Source organism: Thalassophryne amazonica, chromosome 8, assembly GCF_902500255.1.
Source record: "Thalassophryne amazonica chromosome 8, fThaAma1.1, whole genome shotgun sequence".
Taxonomy (NCBI): domain Eukaryota; kingdom Metazoa; phylum Chordata; class Actinopteri; order Batrachoidiformes; family Batrachoididae; genus Thalassophryne; species Thalassophryne amazonica.
The window spans coordinates 74,981,355-75,008,212 of record NC_047110.1 but is presented as its reverse complement, the minus strand read 5'-3'; the positions used below and the strand labels follow the sequence as shown (position 1 = coordinate 75,008,212).

General features: G+C 40.4%; 1 protein-coding gene across 1 annotated transcript in view; it reads right to left on the bottom strand.

Moving 5' to 3' along the window:
* The window catches only part of chkb (choline kinase beta), a 73,123-nt gene that overhangs the window by 3,479 nt on the left and 42,786 nt on the right, over positions 1 to 26,858 (bottom strand). Inside the window, exons 4-10 of the mRNA XM_034175503.1 lie at positions 24,776 to 24,889; positions 21,282 to 21,415; positions 21,104 to 21,208; positions 16,875 to 16,933; positions 14,590 to 14,677; positions 14,333 to 14,441; positions 5,520 to 5,620 (exon numbers count right to left, since the gene is read on the bottom strand). Of these exons, the coding sequence (XP_034031394.1) occupies positions 5,520 to 5,620; positions 14,333 to 14,441; positions 14,590 to 14,677; positions 16,875 to 16,933; positions 21,104 to 21,208; positions 21,282 to 21,415; positions 24,776 to 24,889 (710 nt within the window). The remainder of the gene's footprint in view (positions 1 to 5,519; positions 5,621 to 14,332; positions 14,442 to 14,589; positions 14,678 to 16,874; positions 16,934 to 21,103; positions 21,209 to 21,281; positions 21,416 to 24,775; positions 24,890 to 26,858) is intronic.

The following is a 26,858-nucleotide window of genomic DNA, read 5'->3' as shown; positions in this document are numbered from 1 at the left end:
GATGCTGAGAATGACAGCCTCAACACTGCATTTAATCTATTATTAGACTCTATTGGCTTTGCTCAAAAAGTAAATGAGTCCACCCACCACTTTAATCATATCTTAGATCTTGTTCTGACTTATGGTATGGAAATAGAAGACTTAACAGTATTCCCTGAAAACTCCCTTTTGTCTGATCATTTTTTAATAACATTTACATTTACCCTGATGGACTACCCTGCAGTGGGGAATAAGTTTCATTACACTAGAAGTCTTTCAGAAAGCGCTGTAACTAGGTTTAAGGATATGATTCCTTCTTTATGTTCTCTAATGTCATATACCAACACAGAGCAGAGTAGCTACCTAAACTCTGTAAGGGAGTTAGAGTATCTTGTCAATAGTTTTACATCCTCATTGAAGACAACTTTGGATGCTGTAGCTCCTCTGAAAAAGAGAGCTTTAAATCAGAAGTGTCTGACTCCGTGGTATAACTCACAAACTCGTAGCTTAAAGCAGATAACCCGTAAGTTGGAGAGGAAATGGCGTCTCACTAATTTAGAAGATCTTCACTTAGCCTGGAAAAAGAGTTTGTTGCTCTATAAGAAAGCCCTTCGTGAAGCTAGGACATCTTTCTACTCATCACTAATTGAAGAAAATAAGAACAACCCCAGGTTTCTTTTCAGCACTGTAGCCAGGCTGACAAAGAGTCAGAGCTCTATTGAGCTGAGTATTCCATTAACTTTAACTAGTAATGACTTCATGACTTTCTTTGCTAACAAAATTTTGACTATTAGAGAAAAAATTACTCATAACCATCCCAAAGATGTATCGTTATCTTTGGCTGCTTTCAGTGATGCCGGTATTTGGTTAGACTCTTTCTCTCCGATTGTTCTGTCTGAGTTATTTTCATTAGTTACTTCATCCAAACCATCAACATGCTTATTAGACCCCATTCCTGCCAGGCTGCTCAAGGAAGTCCTACCATTATTTAATGTTTCAATCTTAAATATGATCAATCTATCTTTGTTAGTTGGTTATGTACCACAGGCCTTTAAGGTGGCAGTAATTAAACCATTACTTAAAAAGCCATCACTTGACCCAGCTATCTTAGCTAATTATAGGCCAATCTCCAACCTTCCTTTTCTCTCAAAGATTCTTGAGAGGGTAGGTGTAAAACAGCTAACTGATCACCTGCAGAGGAATGGTCTATTTGAAGAGTTTCAGTCAGGTTTTAGAATTCATCATAGTACAGAAACAGCATTAGTGAAGGTTACAAATGATCTTCTTATGGCTTCGGACAGTGGACTTATCTCTGTGCTTGTTCTGTTGGACCTCAGTGCTGCTTTTGATACTGTTGACCATAAAATTTTATTACAGAGATTAGAGCATGTCATAGGTATTAAAGGCATTGCGCTGCGGTGGTTTGAATCATATTTGTCTAATAGATTACAGTTTGTTCATGTAATGGGGAATCTTCTTCACAGACTAAAGTTAATTATGGAGTTCCACAAGGTTCTGTGCTAGGACCAATTTTATTCACTTTATACATGCTTCCCTTGGGCAGTATTATTAGACGGTATTGCTTAAATTTTCATTGTTACGCAGATGATACCCAGCTTTATCTATCCATGAAGCCAGAGGATACGCACCAATTAGCTAAACTGCAGGATTGTCTTACAGACATAAAGACATGGATGACCTCTAATTTCCTGCTTTTAAACTCAGATAAAACTGAAGTTATTGTACTTGGCCCCACAAATCTTAGAAGCATGGTGTCTAACCAGATCGTTACTCTGGATGGCATTTCCCTGATCTCTAGTAATACTGTGAGAAATCTTGGAGTTATTTTTGATCAGGATATGTCATTCAAAGCGCATATTAAACAAATATGTAGGACTGCCTTTTTGCATTTACGCAATATCTCTAAAATCAGAAAGGTCTTGTCTCAGAGTGATGCTGAAAAACTAATTCATGCATTTGTTTCCTCTAGGCTGGACTATTGTAATTCATTATTATCAGGTTGTCCTAAAAGTTCCCTAAAAAGCCTTCAGTTGGTTCAGAATGCTGCAGCTAGAGTACTGACGGGGACTAGCAGGAGAGAGCATATCTCACCCGTGTTGGCCTCCCTTCATTGGCTTCCTGTTAATGCTAGAATAGAATTTAAAATTCTTCTTCTTACTTATAAGGTTTTGAATAATCAGGTCCCATCTTATCTTAGGGACCTCATAGTACCATATTACCCCATTAGAGCGCTTCGCTCTCAGACTGCGGGCTTACTTGTAGTTCCTAGGGTTTGTAAGAGTAGAATGGGAGGCAGAGCCTTCAGCTTTCAGGCTCCTCTCCTGTGGAACCAGCTCCCAATTCAGATCAGGGAGACAGATACCCTCTCTACTTTTAAGATTAGGCTTAAAACTTTCCTTTTCGCTAAGGCTTATAGTTAGGGCTGGATCGGGTGACCCTGGACCATCCCTTGGTTATGTTGCTTTAGACGTAGACTGTGTTTCATAATTATTGTATGGCCTTGCCTTGCAATGTGGAGCGCCTTGGGGCAACTGTTTGTTGTGATTTGGCGCTATACAAGAAAAAAGTTGATTGATTGATTGAAATAGCTAAACAGCATCGAAAAAAAAAAAAAAAACACATTGAAAACTTACCAGCTAACGACCGGACCATCTGTTAGCAAGTTCTTCACGGAGGTGAAGAAAGCGAACAGGTCTGACTATAAGCACAAAAACAGCTTTCATATTCGGGCAACACTGCACGTTTTGCTCGGTCTGTACTGTCAGCACCTTGGTCTGATATTTTCTTGTACAAACCTCACGCTCGGTCAATATTCCTTTAATATACCGAATTTTGTATAATGGATTTTCACTCACATCAGACAAAACATCATTAAAAACGCCTCACATGTACCGGACAGAGCAGTCTGGAAATGCCCAGTAACAGAGGTATGAAATTAAGATCAGCACTGACGCTCACTGATTAGAAGAAAGTGGGTACCATATTTGTGTGATTAAAAGTCCAGTCAATTTTTCCAAACTGTGCTCAGACATGGGACCAGCAGCCTGACATGCACCTGCTAAGTCACACCCCGCAAAACTCTGTGACTTGTCACTTTCCCGTTTTCACTCCTTCCTCTCCCATCATAATTTAAAGGTTTTTGCAGTGCACACGCAGATTACATTTCGATCACGGATCAAATACGTTTGGCAGAAAAGTCCACAAATAGGGCTGCATCAAATGATTATTTGGATCATCGATGAATCTGATGGGGTTTGGACACGATTAATCGGATTAGCAGGGAATTTTTTAAAAATGTGCCAGGGAAACAATTTTTCTCTCCTTCCATCACTTTATTTAACAACAGAACATTATTTGAAAACTTAAAATACTTGAAAAAAAAAACAAATCGTCAAATGTCCCTTGGATGTTGGAATATAAAATGATAAAGAATAAAACAGTTTATAATAAAGAACAAAAAAATTATTTCAAATGGCATTGCTTTATCAAAGTGCTGAGTTGCCATAAAACAACACTGAAACATATAAATGTTATAAAATATATGGTGAAAAAAAGAGGTATTTTTGTTGCTGCAAATGAGCAATTAGCATAACCAGTTAACCATAAAACCTAAATCAAAAACTGTAGCCTGACTCATATGTGCAACATTCTCTGTATAACTTGTAAACTATGTGGTCATTTCACAATGACACATGTGACTCTCTCTAAAATTGTATTGTAGCATTATTAGCTATTATTACTATTATTATTGTTGCTATTATTAATATATAAATAAAAATAAATTTAAAAATATTATAATTTGTAATACATTTGACTCTTTTGCGACAACAAACGCTGAGCCATTAATTACTATACAGAAAACAAATGCACAAACATGCTGAAATGCCAGCAGCTTAATGCTAACTTTAACAATGAAAACGTCATAGACATGCTAATGCATTAGCATCGGTGTTAGCATAAAATACAGTAGTCCCTCGCTATAACGTGGTTCACCTTTCGCGGCCTCGAAGTTACGCAGATTTTTTAGTGCAATTTTGCATGCATTTTTTTTTTTCGCATTTTCTTAACGGCACATTGTGTTCTGCGTCCTTATCAGGTGGGCCGGTCGCGGCACTGGTCGGTATCACCGCGACTGTTCTCACTGCCTCCGATGCGCTTTCTGCAGGCTCGGTAAATGCAGCAGCAGGCCACTCACACCGCCCTCCTGTCTGCTGTGAGGAACTGCGCCAAATCTAGCAACAGGTCCAGAGACTACGCTCACTGTTTTGATGCGGATGTTGACGGCAGCCGCAGAGCTCCGTGGCCACCGAGAGAGGACTTGGATTCTTTGCAGGTCCCGCATCCGTACCTCTGGAGGCAGTGAGCGAAGGGAGAGTACGCGCACTGTGTTTTGCATGTGTCGGTTTATAATCTTCTCGCACAGAAGAAAAAGACAGTGTTTACACAGGAGAGAAAAGTGAGAAAATGTTAATGCCTGTTTGAGAAAAGTGTATAAAGTGTGTAGTGAGGGGTTTTACAGCCTTAAAACATTAATAATTGCAAAAAAATAGCGCTGACTACTTCGCGGATTTCGCTTATCGCGGGTTATTTTTAGAACATAACTCCCGCGATAAACGAGGGACGACTGTACATCTATCAACTGTTTTAGAAGACCATAACAGGTCAATTTAACATAAAAAGGTAAATATTCGTCACGGACATATGCTCTTTTGGGTTTAGTGGGGAAAAATTAAGATAAAGCAAAATAAAACAAATGAAACCAACGAAGCAGCAGCTCGAAGCACTCCATTTGTTCAAGATTCAAAGCAAAGCGCGGTTGATTATATGGAAGAAATGAAACATTTGCGGTAAAACAAAGTTATTTAGCAACTAATCGATGACTAAATTAGTTGACAACTATTTTAATAATCGATTTTAATTGATTAACTCGATTAGTTGTTTCAGCTCTATCCGCAAATATGACAAACTTCACAACACGAAGTCGGAAAATGACGCTCAAATGACCTGCAATTCATGGAGGGAAATTGTACACCTTACCTTTAATCTGGAGCTTGATGATTGTAGAAAGAAGAGTTTGTTGAGGAACAAATTAATCCAGAAAAATTGCATGAAGACACAATAGAGAACTTTAAAACTGTCACGCACGTCGACGTCATTGCATGGCCATGGAGTTACAGAAGCATTAATCAGGCTTTAAGATTTTAAAGGTCCCACTCCGCAGCGGACTTAAAAAGAAAAAAAAGAAATGTGACTTGACAAAATCTTTTTACATGGACATAATGCCTGCTTATTTAAGGCAGGGGTTTATTTTCTTCAGAGGAATTTTTGACCTGGCCATTAAATTAGGATCCCCGTAGATCGTTCGGCACCTCCTGACAGTAACTAATCCGTTACATACATATAATGGATTCTGTCCATTTTAGATTAGAATGGACAAAATTTGTTGGTCCACCTGAATCCATTATAAGCGAGTTTTATATGAATAAAATTAAACATAATATAATCATATTTAAGGTTACCTGTTAGCTTCAGTTATCATCTGCTCTTCAATTTGTGTCTGGTCCAGAGTTATTTCAGGGCATTGTTTCTGTTCTGCTAAATAGCTACGAATAAAATGAAGCTGGAAAAAAAGAAGAAAAATGTTGACATATTTAGCACAAGACAGAATTTAAAAAAACAAAACAACACACTTGCCAATTTTATGTGTGTGTGTGTGTGTGTATATTATATACACACACACACACACACACACACACACACACACACACACACACACACACACACACACGTACATTGAGGAAAATAAGTATTTGAACACCCTGCGGTTTTGCAAGTTCTCCCACTTAGAAATCATGGAGGGGTCTGAAATTTTCATCTTAGGTGCATGTCCACTGTGAGACAGAATCTTAAAAAAAAAAAAAAAAAAAAAAAAAAAAAAAATGGAAATCACAATGTATGATTTTTTTTTTTTTAATAATTTATTTGTATGTTACTGCTGCAAATAAGTATTTGAACACCTACCAACCAGCAAGAATTCTGGCTCACACAGACCTGTTATTTTTTTTCTTTAAGAAGCCCTCTTACTCTGCACTCTTTACCTGTATTAACTGCACCTGTTTGAACTTGTTACCTGTATAAAAGACACCTGTTCACACATGCAATCAATCACACTCCAACCTGCTCACCATAGCCAAGACCAAAGAGCTGTCTAAGGACACCAGGGACAAAAATGTAGACCTGCACAAGGCTGGGATGGACTTACAGGACAACAGGCAAGCAGCTTGGTAGAAGACAACAACTGTTATGATTATTTATTAGAAAGATGACTGTCAATCTCCCTCGGTCTGGGATTCCATGCAAGATCTCACTTTGTGGGGTAAGGATGATTCTGAGAAAGCTCAGAACTACACAGGAGGACCTGGTCAATGACCTGAAGAGAGCTGGGACCACAGTCACAAAGATTACATTAGTAACACATGATGCTGTCATGGTTTAAAATCCTGCAGGGCAGCAAGGTCCCCCTGCTCAAGCCAACACATGTCCAGGCCCGTTTGAAGTTCACCAGTGACCATCTGGATGATCCAGAGGAGGCATGGGAGAAGGTCATGTGGTCAGATGAGACCAGAATAGAGCTTTTTGGAATCAACTCCACTTACCAGTTGACGAGAACAACCCCAAGAAAACCATCCCAACCGTGAAGCATGGGGGTGGAAACATCATACTCTGGGGGTGCTTTCCTGCAAAGGGGACAGGACGACTGCACCGTATTGAAGGGAGGATGGATGGGGTCATGTATTGTGAGATTTTGGCAAACAACCTCCTTCCCTCAGTAAGAGCATTGAAGATAGATCATGGCTGGGTCTTCCAGCATGACAATGACCCCAAACACACAGCCAGGGAAACTAAGGAGGGGCTCCGTAAGAAGCATTTCGGGGTGCTGGAGTGGCCTAGCCAGTCTCCAGACCTGAACTCAATAGAAAATCTTTGGAGAGAGCTGAAACTCCAAATCTGAAAGATCTAGAGAAGATGTGTATGGAGGAGTGGACCAAAATCCCTGCTGCAGTGTGTGCAAACCTGGTGAAAAACTACAGGAAACATTTGACTTCTGTAATTGCAAACATAGGCTACTGTACCATATATTAACATTGATTTTCACAGGTGTTGAAATACTTATTTGCAGCAGTAACATACAAATAAATTTATATATATATATATATATATATATATATATATATATATATATAAAAAATACATTGTGATTTCCGGATTTTTTTTAAATTTAGATTATGTCTCTCACAGTGGACATGCACCTAAGATGACGGTCCTCTTTCCACGACAAAAAGTCCTGTAACAGTGGAATGTGCCGTTCATTTCTAAACTGGACGCTGTCTTGATCCGGTATGTCGTCTGAATAGCACAGGAATTGCGGAAGACGTGGACATCAGCATTTTTTTGCCACATTGAGACAGACGTGCGGAGGCGTCGCGGCGGAGCCGCTTGGCGCAAAGCAACGCCGTGATGAAGCCTCACAGGACATGTTGGGGCATGTCCAGCTCATGCTCAATTTCTCGGATATTCACACGACTGAAAAGCAACGGGAAGCCGTCTGAAAGCCACCTGAAAGCCGTCCTGAGAGACCAACACGGAGGTGGTTTTGTCCCGCGCCATGAGCGGCACGGTGGCGCATTCATCCGCTTCTTTTTCCATGAAAAAAACTCCTGTAACAGTGGAATATGCCGAAAAAGTGCTGATGTCCACGCCTTCTGCCTTTTTGTGAAAGTCAGACGACGTCCCGGATCAACAAAGCCTTCACGTTGGAAATGATCTGGTTGTTTCAGCGGGGTTTGAGCCTGTCGATCGGCGCTCGGAGTATGTCGCGCTCTCAGACGCTGTCCCTGAAAGCCATATTAATTTTCCGAATGGTGTCCACCTGGAGGTCTCTCATAGTTTCTGGAAAAAAATTGATGCAGCAAAGCTCCAAATCATTCTGCCATTTCCTTAACGACGAGAGGGGTGGACCAGTGCTCACTCAAAGCCTGCTCACAGGTGAATGACGCAACCGACAGGCGTGAAAAAAACTCACGCATGCGCACAAAGGTTCAAGCTTGGCTGATGCAATCACACGTGATTCAAATCCATATGGTTTTTGAAAAAAATAAAAAGGTCTGATACTTTTCTAACAGACCTCGTGTATACATACACACACACACACACACTCAACAAAAATATAAACGCAACACTTTTGGTTTTGCTCCCATTTTGTACGAGATGAACTCAAAGATCTAAAACTTTTTCCACATACACAATATCACCATTTCCCTCAAATATTGTTCACAAACCAGTCTAAATCTGTGATAGTGAGCACTTCTTTGCTGAGATAATCCATCCCACCTCACAGGTGTGCCATATCAAGATGCTGATTAGACACCATGATTAATGCACAGGTGTGCCTTAGACTGCCCACAATAAAAGGCCATTCTGAAAGGTGCAGTTTTATCACACAGCACAATGCCACAGATGTCGCAAGATTTGAGGGAGCGTGCAATTGGCATGCTGACAGCAGGAATGTCAACCAGAGCTGTTGCTCGTGTATTGAATGTTCATTTCTCTACCATAAGCCGTCTCCAAAGGCGTTTCAGAGAATTTGGCAGTACATCCAACCAGCCTCACAACGACAGACCACACCAGCCCAGGACCGCCACATCCAGCATGTTCACCTCCAAGATCGTCTGAGACCAGCCACTCAGACAGCTGCTGAAACAATTGGTTTGCATAACCAAAGAATTTCTGCACAAACTGTCAGAAACCGTCTCATGGAAGTTCATCTGCATGTTCGTTGTCCTCATTGGGGTCTCGACCTGACTCCAGTTCATCGTCGTAACCGACTTGAGTGGGCAAATGCTCACATTCGCTGGCGCTTGGCACGTTGGAGAGGTGTTTTCTTCACGGATGAATCCCGGTTCACACTGTTCAGGGCAGATGGCAGACAGCGTGTGTGGCGTCGTGTGGGTGAGTAGTTTTCTGATGTCAATGTTGTGGATCGAGTGGTCCATGGTGGCGGTGGGGTTATGGTATGGGCAGGCGTCTGTTATGGACGAAGAACACAGGTGCATTTTATTGATGGCATTTTGAATGCACAGAGATACCGTGACGAGATCCTGAGGCCCATTGTTGTGCCATCCAAGAACATCACCTCATGTTGCAGCAGGATAATGCACGGCCCCATGTTGCAAGGATCTGTACACAATTCTTGGAAGCTGAAAATGTCCCAGTTCTTGCATGGCCGGCATACTCACCGGACATGTCACCCAATGAGCATGTTTGGGATACTCTGGACCGGCGTATACCAGTTCCTGCCAATATCCAGCAACTTCGCACAGCCATTGAAGAGGAGTGGACCAACATTCCACAGGCCACAATTGACAACCTGATAAACTCTATGCGAAGGAGATGTGTTGCACTGCATGAGGCAAATGGTGGTCACACCAGATACTGACTGGTATCCCCCCCAATAAACCAAAACTGCACCTTTCAGAGTGGCCTTTTATTGTGGGCAGTCTAAGCCACACCTGTGCACTAATCATGGTGTCTAATCAGCATCTTGATATGGCACACCTGTGAGGTGGGATGGATTATCTCAGCAAAGGAGAAGTGCTCACTATCACAGATTTAGACTGGTTTGTGAACAATATTTGAGGGAAATGGTGATATTGTGTATGTGGAAAAAGTTTTAGAGCTTTGAGTTCATCTCATACAAAATGGGAGCAAAACCAAAAGTGTTGCGTTTATATTTTTGTCGAGTGTATACCGTATTTTCCGCACCATAAGGCGCACCTAAAAGCCTTAAATTTTCACAAAAAACGGCCGTGCGCCCTATAATCCGGTGCGCCTTATGTGCACACTGAATTCCAAAATCTGTAAAAACGACCGACGTTGTCTTTGACCGTCGGAATATCGGACCATTTTCCACTGACACAAGGACGTAATACGTAAAGTACGTACGCTGGTAGCGTAGAGTACGTACGCTGCCAGCGATAAACCAATCAGAGAAGAGTCCGTGAGTCCGTGGTACGTACACCTACCTCCGCCACTCCTCCGGTAGTTACCGTATACTACCGGTATCCTGCAAAACAACATTTGTTTGTCTAAGGACCCCCGAAAATGGCGCCAGCGAAGAAACATGCTTACGAGGCACAATTCAAACTGCAGGCTATCAGTTACGCGGTTGTTCATGGGAATAGAGCAGCTGCGAGACGAAACAAGAAAATGAACTGCGCCAAGTTAAAAAGACTAGAGTTTCCGCAGAAACAAAGCAAGGTGGCCACAGCTAGAAGACCAACTGTTCAATTCAGACACAGAAGATGAAGACTTCGATGGATTTGTGACAGAACCATAATAAAAAATAATGTGAGTACCATATTGTTAAATACCGATAGTTCAAAGCTCAAAAGTTCAAATAAACTCACCGTTTTGCTTCCGTGACCTTTTTTTTGTAGACTATATGTTTTAGCATGCACCTTTTGTAAGGGTTAAGTACCCGCTAATAAGGATATATATATATATATACATACACATATACACACACACACACGCACACACACGTATGTAAACGTTTGGGCACCCCTGATGATTTCCATGATTTTACAAACAATGATATTTGAGAAGTGAAATGAAGTTAATAGGATTTACAGAAAGTGTGCAATAATTCTTTAAACAAAATTAGGTATGTGCATAAATTTGGGCACCTCAATACATCAATGTTTAGTACATCCTTTTGCAGAAATAACAGCTTCTAAACACATCCTATAGCTTTCAATGAGAGTCTGGATTCTGGACCATTCTTCTTTACAAAACATCTCAGGTTTGTTGGTTTCTGAGCATGGACAGCTCGCGTAAAAATCACACCACAGATTTTCCATAATTTTCAGGTCTGGGGACTGAGATAAAGGCTCATTAAAAGACTGCTAACGAGTCTTTCATTGGATTCAGGTGTGTTGGAGCAGGGAGACAACTAAGAGTGTCAGGAAGGTGGCTCTCGAGGACCGAACATGGCCACCCCTGGTATAGTTGAACGATGCACAGAGATAGTATCTGCAGCAAGATCATGTTGTAGGTCTTTGGAGCAGGGCTGTGGGTTGACTATGACTGTTCTCACCATCCTTCGCTTCAGGTTATCTGAGATGTTTCTTGGCCTGCCACTTCAGGCTTTAACTAGTACTGTGCCTGTGGTCTTCCATTCCCTTACTATGTTCCTCACAGTGGAAACTGACAGCTGAAATCTCTGAAATAGCTTTTTATATCCTTCCCCTACCATGATGTTGAACAATCTTTGTTTTCAGGTCATTTGATGTTGCCACTCATTAGAAGAGATGCAAAGAGGGGAAACATTTGCAAATGGCCACCTTAAATATCCTCTCTCATGATTGGATTCACTTGTGTATTTAGGTCAAGGGTCAATGAGTCTACCAAACCAATTTTGTGTTCCAATAATTAATGCTAAATGTATTCAAATCAATAAAATTACAAGGGTGCCCAAATTTATGCACCTGCCTAATTTTGTTGAAATAATTATTACACACTTTCTGTAAAACTGAAAACTTCATTTCACTTCTCAAATATCAGTGTGTTTGTCTGCTATATGATATATTTAACTGAAATTTCTGATCCAGACAACCAATGATTTATAAAGGTAAATCATGAAAATTGTCAGGGGTGCCCAAACGTTGCATACAACTGTACACACACACACACACATTTCCCAGAGTAGAAGACACCTGTCCAAAAATGCCTCGAAGAAAAAAAAAGATGTATATTCACCCTATTGATGTTTCAAATCCCGCAAAACCTCGAAGAGGTCGCCGCACTGCGAGATCTCAGTAACATTGAGAACTGCATTGAGATGCTCTGATCAGGCTGCACTTTAACCGCTGCACACGGACAACACCATTAACATCGCAGCATAAAACTATTTTTATATTGTGCCTAAAACTCTCATGAATATATTCTCTGGGTTTATAGATGTTATTAGGTTTGTTTTATCTAAACATGCGAGAATCACACGCTGTCTCTCCGTTATTTTCAATGGGAGCTGCTGTGAGCTCTGCTCGCTTCCTGATCATGTCATTCTGGGGGAAAGTTTGTTCTTTAACGTCTTGATTATTGTTCTTTACAACACTGTTTGTCCTCTTTGTTCCAGACTAATATATATATAATAGGTCTGAAATTCAGTTTGCGTTTATTAAATTCCACGCAGATTAAACGTAACAGACATGGATTATTTATAATTGTTTTAGCAAGTTTTCATGATGTTATGCGTGCAGTCTCTTATTAACATGACAAAAAGCATAAAAAATTACGTTTTTGTAGTATAATATTCATTTGCAATTGTCATGTGGATTCTCTATGTTTGACTGCAGTGACTCTCTGGCGCGCAAGGGATTATGGGATACGTCAATAGGGCGAATAAGTTGCACTAGAGAACAAGTTTCATTTACTATGTTATGCAATAAGAAGCAAAATTAATTTAATCTTTGAATTATATATATATATATATATATATATATATATATATATATATATATATATATATATATATATATATATATATATATATATATATATATATATATATATATATATATATGGCACACAGGCTGTTAAGGAGCAAAGCTAAAGAGCCAATTAACATCACTATACTAGGCACAAAACATGAGCAAACATGAGCGTACAATGCAAATAAACATTTGAATTTTTAAAAGATATACTCACCAGTAATTTTCTTTTTCAGTTTTTGCACAGGACTCTTAAATGAGCTGTCCTTGTTTCACATAGCCAAAGTCAAATAATAATAATAATAATTGTTTCCCCACTCTTTTTGAGTGTGGTCTTCCTGTTTTAAAAAACAAACATTTCTTCAGAACAAAGAAATGTTTTGAAGAAATGTTCTGGCTTCTTCTTCATACTACTACTTCTTCTGTTTCCTGTTAACTCTCCTTCTTTAGAAGTAGTACAAGAAGAAGCCAGCCTCTGCTAGTCCTTTAGCCTAAACCCCCATCACACATAGCAAGAATGTGGAGGAGCCATTCCGACACAGCAAATATTGCCATTATCCGACGCAGTCGGGAGGAAAAGAGGCGTGACCAGCCACGGACCAAACACATCCAGGCTGCCTGGTCCACACCTGCACGATGGCATCCAAAGCGTATGTAGGCAGCAGTTGGATGATACAAATTGCTGTCAGACGGCCATAAAAGGCACTGCAGACTGCCTGATCTCCAAATGCCTGCATGGCAAACCGGAGCGCTGTTTTCCTCACGCGCACGTTCGTGTGTGTGTGCGTGGCACACCTGCACTCCGTGCACACACGTGGGGCTGTAATTATCACTTAGCTGTGTGTGTGTGTGTGTCTGCGTGTGTATACGCGCAATAACACTGCATGGGCCACTAAGTGCGCATACGTGCGCGCCTGCCACTGGACAAGTGGACAGCTTCGCTGCAAAGTTTGCTGGCAGTGTGCCATGCAGTCCCTCAAACAGAGCACCTTTCCATGGAACTTTTTTTTCTTGTTTGCACACTTCAGCAGCACAAAGCAACTCTGGACACCACGACGGTTGGATTATCACATGGAATTAATTTTTTTTTTTTTTCTTTTGGGTGAGAGGATTCTAACCACAGGCTGCTGTCCTGGCTTCATGTCCATGTGCACGCTGTGAAACATCCTGGACCGCTGTTGGAGGTAAGACGCATGTTTATTAATGGTGTAACGGCCCAGCACAAACTCCATGTTATATCTCCTCCAGAGTTAGAAGGTGAATATTTATTACAACGTGAGGTCTGTTCAGCTCTGTTCAGCCTGTCGCGCGCAATGATGTGTTACTGTGCAGCATGGAGCGGCGTAGCTGCCTGTGTTATGATAGAGACAATAGTTCACATTATTTACGTCGCCCATGGGAAGGAATTAACAAATATCTGTACTGTAAGGTCTATTGTGGATATAACAGCCTGTTCAGATTTGACACACCATGCACGCAGCAGCGCACAGAGCTTTCGGTTTGATAGCCGCTGTGCACTGTACATGATAATAATTCATATTTATTATTGTGATGAAGCGTGCCACATACAGTTAAACAGTTCCTTTGCAGGGGTGGGGGGGAATACTTTCCAGATGCACTGTACACATATTGAATTCTCACAGGCATACACAAAACAGGACGAGGTTTAAAGCATCAGCACCTTATGCTCTACTGTGTTTGGGATCAAGTGCAAAATATGTGTGCCCAAACACAGAGTAGACAACAGATAAATACTGAAATTGAGAGTATTTCCTTCTGACCTGTTGATCTTTGGTTGGGTAGTTCTCTGGTGTGACTTTGTAGAAGGGCCACTGGTCATATGTATAATCATACATCCATTCACAGAAATGGTTCCCAAAATCAAAACCCCTTCAGCAAAACAACACAGTGCATAGGATTAGCAAACCAATACCGTATTTGCCATTCATGCAGTATCAAACAAACTATCAATGCTGGTTTGGCAAAACACTCATTTCAGTTTGCATCCAAAGTGTGTAATTAAGTGGTTGCATGTTACCGGTAGTTGTAACTGCTGTATTCAAAGTCAATCAACATGAGTTTGCCTGTTGATGTCTGGTCCTGCTCTCCCAGTATCAGAATGTTACCTGTAATGGAAAAGACATGGAAAAAAACATCACAAACCACACTGTGTGCAATTACACCACAAGTGAATGATATTAAGAATTTCTTCCTTAAAAACAAACACCACTTTAAAGACATATAATGGCGGTTTTTCACATTTCCACTGCATGGTATGAATTTTGCTCATACTACCTGTGTCCATGGACAAGACACTTATTTTGCACGATCTCAGTTCATCTAGTTGTACATGGGCACTGGCCTTGACTGGGGAAGTAACCTGCGTCAGACTGGCGTCCTGCCCAAGGGGAGTGGTCGAGTCCTGGACTCTCCTCCACTTCACTCTATGGACTCTGGAGATAAGCACCGGCAGCACCGAGCCTCAAGGCCTAAATAGGACTTCTTCTCAATATACCTACTTGACTTTTTCAGTTTTAAATAGACCAAACATGGTACCTAATAACTGGTTCAGTTTTTGGTGTCACCTCCATGATGGTTCCAAGCAATCTGAGGCGACAACTAACGGTGACATGAAAACAATGCAGATTGCTAACTGATCACACAGAATTGTCATTACTGCATGACAGAGGACACAAAGTTGTCCTCAACAAACCTGGTATTTTCAAAATATCAATAGGCAACTAGCATTGTCTGTACTGTACTCTAATGCATATGTTCATGTTAACACTGATTAGTGTGTATCACTATGAAAATGACGTTATAACAAAATTTCAGATTGCATCGGCATGGTGAGAACTTGGTACCAAAAGCCAAACAGAGCTGAGTCAAGTTGGTACGATCCAGTGGTAAAGTACTTTTGGTGTTTGAGCTCAGTATGCACAACCAGCATATACATAACAGTCCTGGCAACAAATTTCCAAAATGTATTTCTGAAACAGTGAAGTTAACACTTTTCTAGCTTTGCTAGATCAAAGTGTTTAGTCCGTGGACCTGAAGCCAATTTTGACCTAATCCTCCAATCCTATTGAAACATATACCACATTATTTGTCTGACCATAAAAATTCCAAAAAAGGTATAATCTGGATTATCTATGTCTGAATGTTATGGAGTTGTGGGGTAAAAACTGCAAAAATGGTGACAAAGATAAATTTTAAATTGTAAAAGGGGTCAAAAATTAAAACTGCTCCAATTTTGAACAAACATGATGCAAATTATTGGTTGAACCAATAGCTAAATAGATGCATTTTGACTGTGCTGAATGTTTGGTTTCCAAAGTAAAGGTCAAACAAGGTCAAAGTCCATTTAATTCTATATCATGTATGTTACATTGTAATGCGATAACTAAGCATAAACAGTGGCACAAACACTTCCTTTTGAAAAACCTATGAGCTCAACCAACAATTACCATTATGGTTTATCAAAACTGGAGCAACGTCTGACCCCTGTGCAACTTGAAATTGATCTTTGTCGCTATTTTTTTCTGTTTTTACCCAATAACATTGGGTAAAAACAAGTACATGTACAGCATACTTTGGAAATGTGTACCTGTATGAAACATGTAGGTTATTAAGGTTGTTTGTATATACTTGTAACAAAACTTTAACAAATGCTGTAACAAATTCCGCTTCCTCTGCAGTAACACCTACAGTGCCTTGCCAAATCAGTCACCCCCTTTGGCTTTTACAGATTTTAATTTGTTCATGCCATTTCAGACACAAAAAGTAATACAGGGTTCTCGAGACTAAAATTTCAAAAATTATACTCCTGAAACTCAAACTGAAAACAAAGGTCTACAACTTGATTTAGTATAAATACCAAAGCCAAGATGATGGGTTGCACAAGTAATGGCCCCCTTTGGTATAACACATGTAAATAATCAGTTTTATTGGCAGTTATATGACAACTGCCAGTTAGACAAGTCAGGGGGGAATACATGAACATTTCCAAGTCACTGAATATGTCTTGGACTTTATTTGCATCAGTTATGAAGAAATAGTTATGAAGGAGGTTACAAAGGTGGTGAATATTTTTGCAAGGCACTGCAAATGTGTGACTGCTTCTTCATCTATAGATATTCTAACTCAATTTTATGTTCACTTCTAAGATGCAATGCATGACCCCTTGCTGTAAATAACTTTATGCCAGTTGTCTTTAGATGTACAGGACACACTGTTCTCCTAGCTAATGACAATGAAGCCAGGGGGTGTGTCAAAGTTCTTAAATTAGATGTGAGAAGGAAACAATGCAGGAACGGGTTTTACCTTCCTGCACATCGTTGTGGCAGAAAACCACTGGTGACTTAGTCTCTGCCAGCAATGCACTGTTGCAAAGGTAAACAGAAAACATGTCAGCAGCAGTAAATACACACATAGCATGTGATATACATGAGGGGAAAAAAAGCCAAAAGGAATGATGGTATGCATATACCAGTGCACGCCTTCTCAGTTACCAAAGATATAACAGGGACAGCTGAGGTGTTTTTTTTTTTTTGCTTCAGGATTATGGGAAAATGTAATTAAATAAAGAGGTCTGTTACTGCATTTTACAGGTGTTTACAATTTACGCCTTCCTTTTTGTGAAACAACAAAAAAAAAAAAAACCAAAACAAAAACAAACTGTGCCATTGTAGATGAGAGAAACTCAACAGCGACAAAATACAGATAAGATTTAATCATCCTGTACTGGAAAGACAAAACGTGCGTGTGTGTCACGTGAGTCATGGTGCCATCTTGGTTCCAAAACAGCATTCGCTGTTAATCTGTCTGCATGTAAATCCAGCTAATTTATTTATTTGCTGAAAATGCCAGGTTATTGCACATTTGGATGCACAACTAGACACAAGGGCTTCAAGATGTACAGATTGACTTCAGATCCGAACAGAAGAAACATTTGGGAAAATAAAAGTCAGCTGTGTGGGATGGAAGCTGACATCATCAAAAATTTGAGAGGTAAATTTATTGTTCAGTCCCATGCAAAGTAAAACTCACCTAAACTGCCATTGTATAAATCAGATATTCGCAGTCATCAGACAAAAAAGTCCCAAAGTTTTTGTATTGTTTCCATGTAATAAACACTGTATATATGGGATCTGGATAACAGATTTTCACTCACATCGGATAAAATATCCCGTCCGATCGCAATGCGGTTACATTAAACTCCCTGAGCAGTCTGGTCGTGCACAGTAACAGAGGTACAAATTAAAGTTCAGCTCTGACTCTCTCTGTTTTGAGGAAAGTGGGACTGGAGTCACTTCCGTGATTAAAAGCCCGACCGTTTATTTTTTCGCACCGTGCTCAGACTCTGACCCACAGCTTGGACGTGTACCTGTTAAATCAGACAAAAAAGGTTGTGATTTGACACTTTTCTGATTTCACTTTAATATTTTGCAGTGTGCATGCCGATTACAAATGGATTAGAAAAGTCTGCAACTTTACAACACCGAGTGGAAAAAGAGGAAATTGTTCAGTTTACCTTCAAATTGGAGGTGATGATTGCTGGAAGAAAAGCTTGTTGGGGGTCAAACTAGTCCAGAATAAAACATAATCCAGCTACGGAGAACTTTAAAACTGTCACACACGTCATTGCGTGACACAGCATTACAGAGCTGCAGAAGCATAAAATCAGGCTTTAAATTAATTAAATAAATCATCATAAATTGTAAATTTTTGCAAATTTGATAGCTTAACTATTTTTTAATATTTATTTTGATAGCACCTGTACCTGGTTGTGTTGCTGTATGTGGTTAACTGCTTTTTAAAAATGTTGAAAATATAAGAGTCATTCAGCAGTTCAGCGCAGTTGGAACCAAAATGGTGCAATGTTCTGAGCTGACATCACTCTATTAAGGCACACTAAGGGGAAGAAGAGTGCAGTCACTTAAATTCTAGCTTGTATTACATTTTCCTCCATTTGTTTGTCCATTCAATTATATTGAAAAGTAAGTTCTGTTATTTTTATATTATATATAAATAAAATCCATCTCATTGTTAAAATGCATTTTAAAAATTACAAATGAAAAAATACAAGCCTTCAGTGGAAGTATGTTTCAAAGGCCAATGACATTTTTGTTTTAAAACATACTTAAATTTACCCAAAGGAGAAATGCATATGAGTGGATACCTTTCATTTCTGAGTATATCATTTAAACTGTAATAAGAGATAGGCCTTTCCATGTGATCATCATATATATGTATTGGCTTGTTTTGCCCCAAGCCAAATTGTTTAGTGGTGTGTGTGTGTGTGTGTATATATATATATATATATATATATATATATATATATATATATACTGCTCAAAATATTAAGGGAACACTGTGTTTCTTTAATTGTTTTGAACAGTTATGCTTTTCAAATTCAGTTGCTGCATACAGTCAGAATATAACAGTGACCAAGGGAACAAAGTACCTTTAGTGAGTGTCCTGGTTGGTTTTAAGGTGCCCTGCTACTTCACCCTGAGCTCCACCTACTCAAAAACAATACGAAAGCCCTGAGGGTGTACCCTGCCTCTTGCCAAAAACAAATTGCTGGGCTAGGCTCCAACACCCCCATAACCCTTAGTTGGAATAAGCAAGTGTAGAAAATGAATGAATGTATCTAGTGAAAACTACAAATGACATGTAGTACCTTTAGTTTCCAAACATATCCAACTCCAAGCACTGACTGAAACAAGATTTTCTAAATAAAACTTCAGCACATTATGTCAGAATAACAGTGGAGAAACAATACATCAGTAAAATACAGTAGTGTTCAGAATAATAGTAGTGCTATGTGACTAAAAAGATTAATCAAGGTTTTGAGTATATTTCTTATTTTTACATGGGAACCAAGGTACCAGTAGATTCTCACAAATCCAACAAGACCAAGCATTCATGATATGCACACTCTTAAGGCTAGGAAATTGGGCTATTGGTAAAAAAAAAAAAAAAAGTAGAAAAGGGGGTGTTCACAATAATAGTAGCATCTGCTGTTGACGCTACAAACTCAAAACTATTATGTTCAAACTGCTTTTTTAGCAATCCTGTGAATCACTAAACTAGTATTTAGTTGTATAACCACAGTTTTTCATGATTTCTTCACATCTGTTGAGGCATGGAGTCAACCAACTTGTGGCACCTTTCAGCTGTTATTACACTCCAAGATTCTTTAACAACATTCCACAATTCATTCACATTTCTTGGTTTTGCTTCAGAAACAGCTTTTTTGATGTCACCCCACAAGTTTTCAATTGGATTTAGGTCTGGGGATTGGGCAGGCCACTCCAAAACATTAATTTTGTTGGTTTGGAACCAAGATTTTGCTCGTTTACTAGTGTGCTTGGGGTCAGTGTGCTGTTGAAACACCCATTTCAAGGGCATGTCCTCTTCAGCATAAGGCAACATGACCTCTTCAAGTATTTTGACATATCCAAACTGATCCATGATACCTGGTATGCGATATATAGGCCCAACACCATAGTAGGAGAAACATGCCCATATCATGATGCTTGCACCACCATGCTTCACTGTGAACTGTGGCTTGAATTCAGAGTTTGGGAGTCATCTCACAAACTGTCTGCGGCCCTTGGACCCAAAAAGAACAATTTTACTCTCATTAGTCCACAAAATATTCCTGCATTTCTCTTTAGGCCAGTTGATGTGTTCTTTGGCAAATTGTAACCTCTTCTGCACGTGTGTTTTATTTAACAGAGGGACTTTACAGGGGATTCTTGCAAATAAATTAGCTTCACACAGGCGTCTTCTAACTGTCACAGCACTTAAAGGTAAATCCAGGCTGTCTTTGATCATCCTGGAGCTGATCAATGGGTGAGCCTTTGCCATTCTGGTTATTTCTCTATCCATTTTGATGGTTGTTTTCCGTTTTCTTCCACGCGTCTGTTTTTTTTTGTCCATTTTAAAGCATTGGAGATCATTGTAGATGAACAGCCTATAATTTTTTGCACCTGCGTATAGGCTTTCCCCTCTCCAATCAACTTTTTAATCAAACTACGCTGTTCTTCTGAACAATGTCTTGAACGTCCCATTTTCCTCAGGCTTTCAAAGAGAAAAGCATGTTCAACAGGTGCTGGCTTCATCCTTAAATAGGGGACACCTAATTCACACCTGTTTGTTCCACAAAACTGATGATCTCACTGACTGAATGCCACACTACTATTATTGTGAACACTCCCTTTTCTACTTTTTTTACTAACAGCCCAATTTCATAGCCTTAAGAGTGTGCATATCATAAATGCTTGGTCTTGTTGGATTTGTGAGAATCTACTGGTACCTTGTTTCCCATGTAACAATAAGAAATATACTCAAAACCTGGATTAATCTTTTTAGTCACATAGCACTATTATTATTCTGAACACTACTGTACATGCTATCATATGTACACAAAAGGACAATAAATGATAATCACTCAGAAAATATTATATAAGCATTTTCCCTGCCATTCCTCTTCAGCAGGATGCCCTAATTGCTCATTAGAAGCAGTTGCCCTGAAGTCTTACCGAAGACTCCCCAGCTCCGCACACAGGTCCAGTTTCATGAGCCTGTTGTACTTCTTCACATGAGTGTCCCGTACAAACTGAAGTTTCATAACTTGATCCATGTATCTGAGAGAACACAAAGACACTACAATCTGCAGAGCTCAGACAGGGAGACAGTAACAGCTATTGTTGTCCTTACTTGTCAATGGTCTGAAACAGCCACTTAGGCTCCTTGTTAAACGGCATCACCATTTTATGGAAACGTGCCAACTTGGTGGCAATTTCACCCGATATTGACGGGTCTGAAAGCTGATCTGTGCACATGCGGGTATTCTGTGAAAACACAAATATAGCGTGACAACATTATGGATTAGGTAAACAATAGGCATAGGGATGACCAATTAATACTCTACTTGAAATTGCTATCTGGCAACATGACAAATACAGGGTAAGGTGTAGATTGTTTTGAGTGTAAATGAATGACAGCTGCTGAAAAGTCATTAAAACTCTGAAACTGAAGCAGCTTCGACTCTAGCCAGAGTTACTGTGTAGTCTGTATGAACATCAGTGGGACAAAACAAACAAATTATGACTACTGGAGAAAACAATCCAAGGATCAGAAATGGATGAGGCCTAAAGAAAATGATGACCAACACTCCATGGAATTCCAGAATCATCTGTAATCGCCACCCTCCAAGTCAGCTCAGGGCACTCCCACTAACCAGTATAAGCCATGTTATATAACAAGATATCGGTAGGTAAAACGAAACTCAGCCAGGAGGTGTGTGAAGATAGTACATTCTAAGTGCAGGTCCCACGCGCAGATAAATGAGCAAGGTAGGAGGCAGGACGGGCATCCCACGTAAAACAAGCCAACCCACCCAAAGCATGCAGAGCACAAATCAGGTAGATATGGTATCAAGGACAAGTATGTGGAAGGGAAGATGGTAGTTCATTTTGCAAAAAGGATGGAAATGCCGTGGTGACTCCCTATTTTAAGAAAAGGGAGAAGCACTGCGAGACATAAGAGTGGATGAAGATGCACATGGTTGGACTACATTCTTTGTAAGAGATGCAAGCTAAAAGAAATTGCAGACTGTAATGTGGTGGCAGGACAGAATGTAGCTAGACAGAGGTGAAGAAGAAGAGAGTGAGTGTTGTGGAAAAGTTTTATCTGAACACAGTTAAAAATAATAAAAGGTTCTGACAGAATGGTCTTTGTTGTCTTGGATTTATTTAAAGCTTCAAACAAAAACAGGTCACTCAGAATACATGCAGTTTGCAGAGAAAAGAAAAAGCATACAGAAAGGATGAACACCGAAAAGATGCGCCCGTGTCATCTAAAAATTCAAAAACTTGGTGTCAGACGTGAGATGGTTTGAAATCCGTTGGTGCCTCTGGACCGCACAGTGGGTGACCGCCAGGACATTGTTCCTCCTATATTCTTGCCAAACTTTTCAGAGGTGACAGGACTGTTTGACGTCCAGGAGGAAAAGACTGATTTAACGCCATTCAATGAACTCAATTGTTCATCTGACCTGGAGAGAAGAATTTTGTTCAAATTTATGACAGATGCATTCATCATCAAAATGTACTTAGACTTTGATCTCAGTCTTATCTCAAACCAACTGAAACAAGTGGAAAATATACCCGTTTGTTATTTTCCTAAGCTTTATTCTCTGTGCAGAAAGCAAAAGACCTAGGCTTTATTGTTTGTGCCGGAAACAACAGATAGGCTTTTCAGTATCTTTGTGCAAAAAATGACAGACCAATTGTCAGTATGGGTAAAAATCATAGCAAAAGGGAGGTCCCACCTTCCAAATTGCCATTGACTGAGTTGTATGGTCCTGAATCTGTGAAGTGAGAGAATGGTCTGACATATCTGGGTTCCCAGAAAAAGGGTCGCTGAATGCTTATCAACTGAAACTTTTTAAAGAAAACCTGGAAAGTCACGAGAAAGTTAAAAAAGAGAAAGATGAAATGGAAGGATTCTGAACAGATAGAAACATATCACAAATGTTTTACTTTTAATGTTCTACCTTACTGGCAATCAAAGTCAGATAGGAGAAGGGAACAGCAAAATAGAGAAAGGAGAAAAAAAATTCCCCAGAAGAAATAGAAAAACTGATCTTGTGAATCCATTTACTGGTTCCATATATCCTTTTCTTTCAATAGGATTCAGGGACTCTCTCCTTGACACGTCCTCCTTGGCCACACCCACCAGCGGCTATAGGAGCACAAGCCCAGGCAGTGACTCTGCCACCATCTTACAGTCCAACCATGGCAAGCCAACCAGCACCACCTTCGCAATCATACTCTGCACACTGAAAAATTTCATGCTGAACTGAGACAGAGATGACAGGCGTCACAGTGATGCAGAACATAAAGCTCGCCTGAACATGAAATAACTAGTTGTTTCTGCCACTCAGGGCCAACAGTAAACAAGACACCAACCACATCGTGGCCCACAGAATGATGGCTGCTGTGTTATATGTGGTTCCCCTGACCACTCGTAGAAAGACTGTCATCATCACTGCGGTCCAGCAAGGGGCCAAGGAGGCCCTGGAGGAAGAGGCTGTGGACATGCAGGAGTCTGCCTGTAGCCTCACAAATCAGCAGCTGCAACACAATCAGACCACAATCGACAGTCACAACTCCAGTCAGACCGAGATGAGGGTTGCAAGGGGCGGCGTGATGTGGAGGAGAGTTTTCTGTCCTGCTGCTTCTGATCTTGGAAGTGATAATGCATGCACTGACACACACACACACACACACACGCGCGCGCAGGTTTTCAGCAGAAAACCTGCAATGAAAATGATTAATTAGCCACAAAATAATTATTTTATATATGCAGCGTCCAAGTGCAGAGAGTGTGGATGCAGGTGGAACAAAGCACAGCAGCCAGCTAGGAACACAGCGGGTGGGATCATCACAACGACATGCATGCAAGTGCATGGATCAAGGATCACTTCCTCAAAAGTTTTGAGCTGTCAGACACTGAAAGGGGCAGCAGGCTCTTCTCGCTGCAGAGGCTGGAGGACAGCAAGCCCTTCAGAGTTCGTGGACAGAATGCTGCAGCTCCAGCCAGACTTTTTGTGCAGTAACTCCCTCCTCATGTGTGCGCAGCACTGGTCAAAACCACGATCACGGTCTCCAACGCGCTGGCGGAGAGGCCAACACATTCTTCCTGGCAGGCCAGCACCACGGCATGACCGGCAGCTCTCACCACATCAAATGCAGCGGCAGAAGCCCTACACGACACAAACACCAGCACCGTCGCAGAGGAGCTGCAGCTTCTCCACAACAGCGCTCAAAAACCAGCTTTTGTAGTGTGTGAAAACATTCAGCTGGTTGAACAAAGTGAAACGAAAGGCTAACGTTAGAAAAACTAAGCAAACGATAAGAAATCGTGGAATAATGTAAGACGGCTAATCTACAACTTCAGCAGTCGATGTGAAATGATGATTAGACGGATAATGTTGTGCGACTAACTGTGGTCGACTAAGTAAGTTTAACAGACTAAGCGATTAGACTGCTTTATGAAACCGGCCAAAGAGCAAAGACTAAACCACCCTGCTTTGGGAAACTCTATCCTAAATATTATAAATGTTACTGGTTAACACAGATTGTTTTGAATGTGTGTGATTGTTATCAATGAATATTAAGAATATGTGTATATCTGAGTGATCGTACCGGAAAGTACTGTTCGATGCGCCCCTCAGGGAAGATTCCATAAAGTTTTGGTCCGAGAGTTCGTTCTGCCAGGATAGCAAACATCACGCTCTCCAACACCAGTGAGTCCACACCCTGTGGAACATATTTGGACAGTTACCGTTTCCCCATACAATGCTAGGTGTACTCACACAGCAGAAATCACACATTAACAGATGTAATCTGGGAATATTTATGGCTAAATTGGGTGAATAGTTTAAGAATTGTTGTCTTAGATATGTATAAAACAAAACTTCCAAACTCGAGAAGGTGCATACTTGCCTCACACCCTCCAACACTGGTGTATGAATATTGGTGTATGAGGAGGTCCTTGTTTTCTGTGCCAATCCATTTTAGTATGAGTGGATGTCTATCTCATCTATCCGAAGAATGTTATTTCAGAACTGCACGGGATTTTTTGATATGTTTGGGAAAATTTAATTCCCTTTCTTTTTTTAATGTTTTACCAATGGAATACAACTTGTGTCAAAAATTTTGTATTTCCCAGGATCAAGTCTCATCTTGATTATTTTATTTTTGACACAGATCTACCAATGTACAGCAGGGTATTACTCAAACATTTATTCTGAAGATGTTTTTTTCACTCAAAGAGCTACATCAACCAACGCAGTTGTGTCCTGCAGCCATCGGGGGTATCTGACATTCATGATAATTCTTTCCTTTTTCAGAATAAGGAACATGACTTAAAACAGTGATTCTCAACCGGGGTGCCGCGGCACCCTAGGGTGCCGTGATCAATCGTCAGGGGTGCTGTGGGTATTTTTCATATTCGTGATTATTTTTCATATTTGCGATTACCGTGAATTATTTATTTTATCCATAAAGCGACTCAGAATCTGATGTCAAACATGCAGCCTCGCTCTCGTCTTAAGGCGGGACAATAACAAGGAGGCTGACGGCCGATTAAAACAGTGCCGTCTTCTTCAAAAGCCGTCTAAAATGCGGAGCTGTCGGTGTGTGTGTGTGTGTGTGCGCGCGCACGGAGTTAACAGGCTGCAGACTGCGAGGGAGGGGGTGGGTGAGGGAGATTCCTGAATGCAGGCGCGACACGTTCAGTGCGCAGCGAGCGCAGAGCAGAGAAAGGATTTTAACCCGAGTGAACGTTAAAACGGAAACGTGAAGCTGCCTTTACTTCTCTCTGAACTTTCTCTAAAGGTGTGATTCTGCCGTTACCGTCCTGTTCACACCATGTGCGCGTCGTATGCTGAATTTATGAGATCATGAGATGAAATAAACGGTCAAATATCTTTAAAAACATATTTAAAAAATGAGAATATATGAATGAACTGCGCCACAAAAAAAAAAAAAAACAATGTTCAGACGCACAGATCACAAAAAGCAGGTGACAATATATTCATCAATCGCAATTATTTGTCTGACAATTAATCGTCTCCAGAAATTCCTAATCGTGACAGCCCTACTTGAGATCAGAGCGCGAAATGCTTGAGGATTTTCGAAATGCGGTGTTTTCTGTATCGATTTTCTATTGCGATAATTGGGTTTTGCGCAAAACCAGAGGTAATAGCATTATAATATTATTTTGGTTGGTGGTGTGCCGCAGGATTTTGTAAATATAAAAAGGGTGCCGCGGCTCAAAAAAGGTTGAAAATCACTGACTTAACCAAACCTACTGATTTAGAAATCAGTGTAAAGGATCAAGGTTACCTCATTAAAAAACATGGACAAGCTCAAGGTTAAGGGCAATGCAGGTTTAACTGTGGCCAACAGGGGAAAAAGTATCAAAAACTGTTTGTGTGCATTATCTTGATAAACACTTTGTGGACCAATATGAAACCACCTTGACATATACATGAATTTGATCCCTGCATGCAATCTTGTGTGCCAATGAGAAAACACATAAACTGTGCAAGGCTATGTGCCATTGCGCAAATTTTCAATTTTTTCAATTTATTTTCATTTATATAGTGCCAAATCACAACAGAGTTGCCTCAAAGAGCTTCACACAGGTAAGGTCTAACCTTACCAACCCCCACAGCAACAGTGGTAAGTAAAAACTCCCTCTGAGGAAGAAACCTCAAGCAGA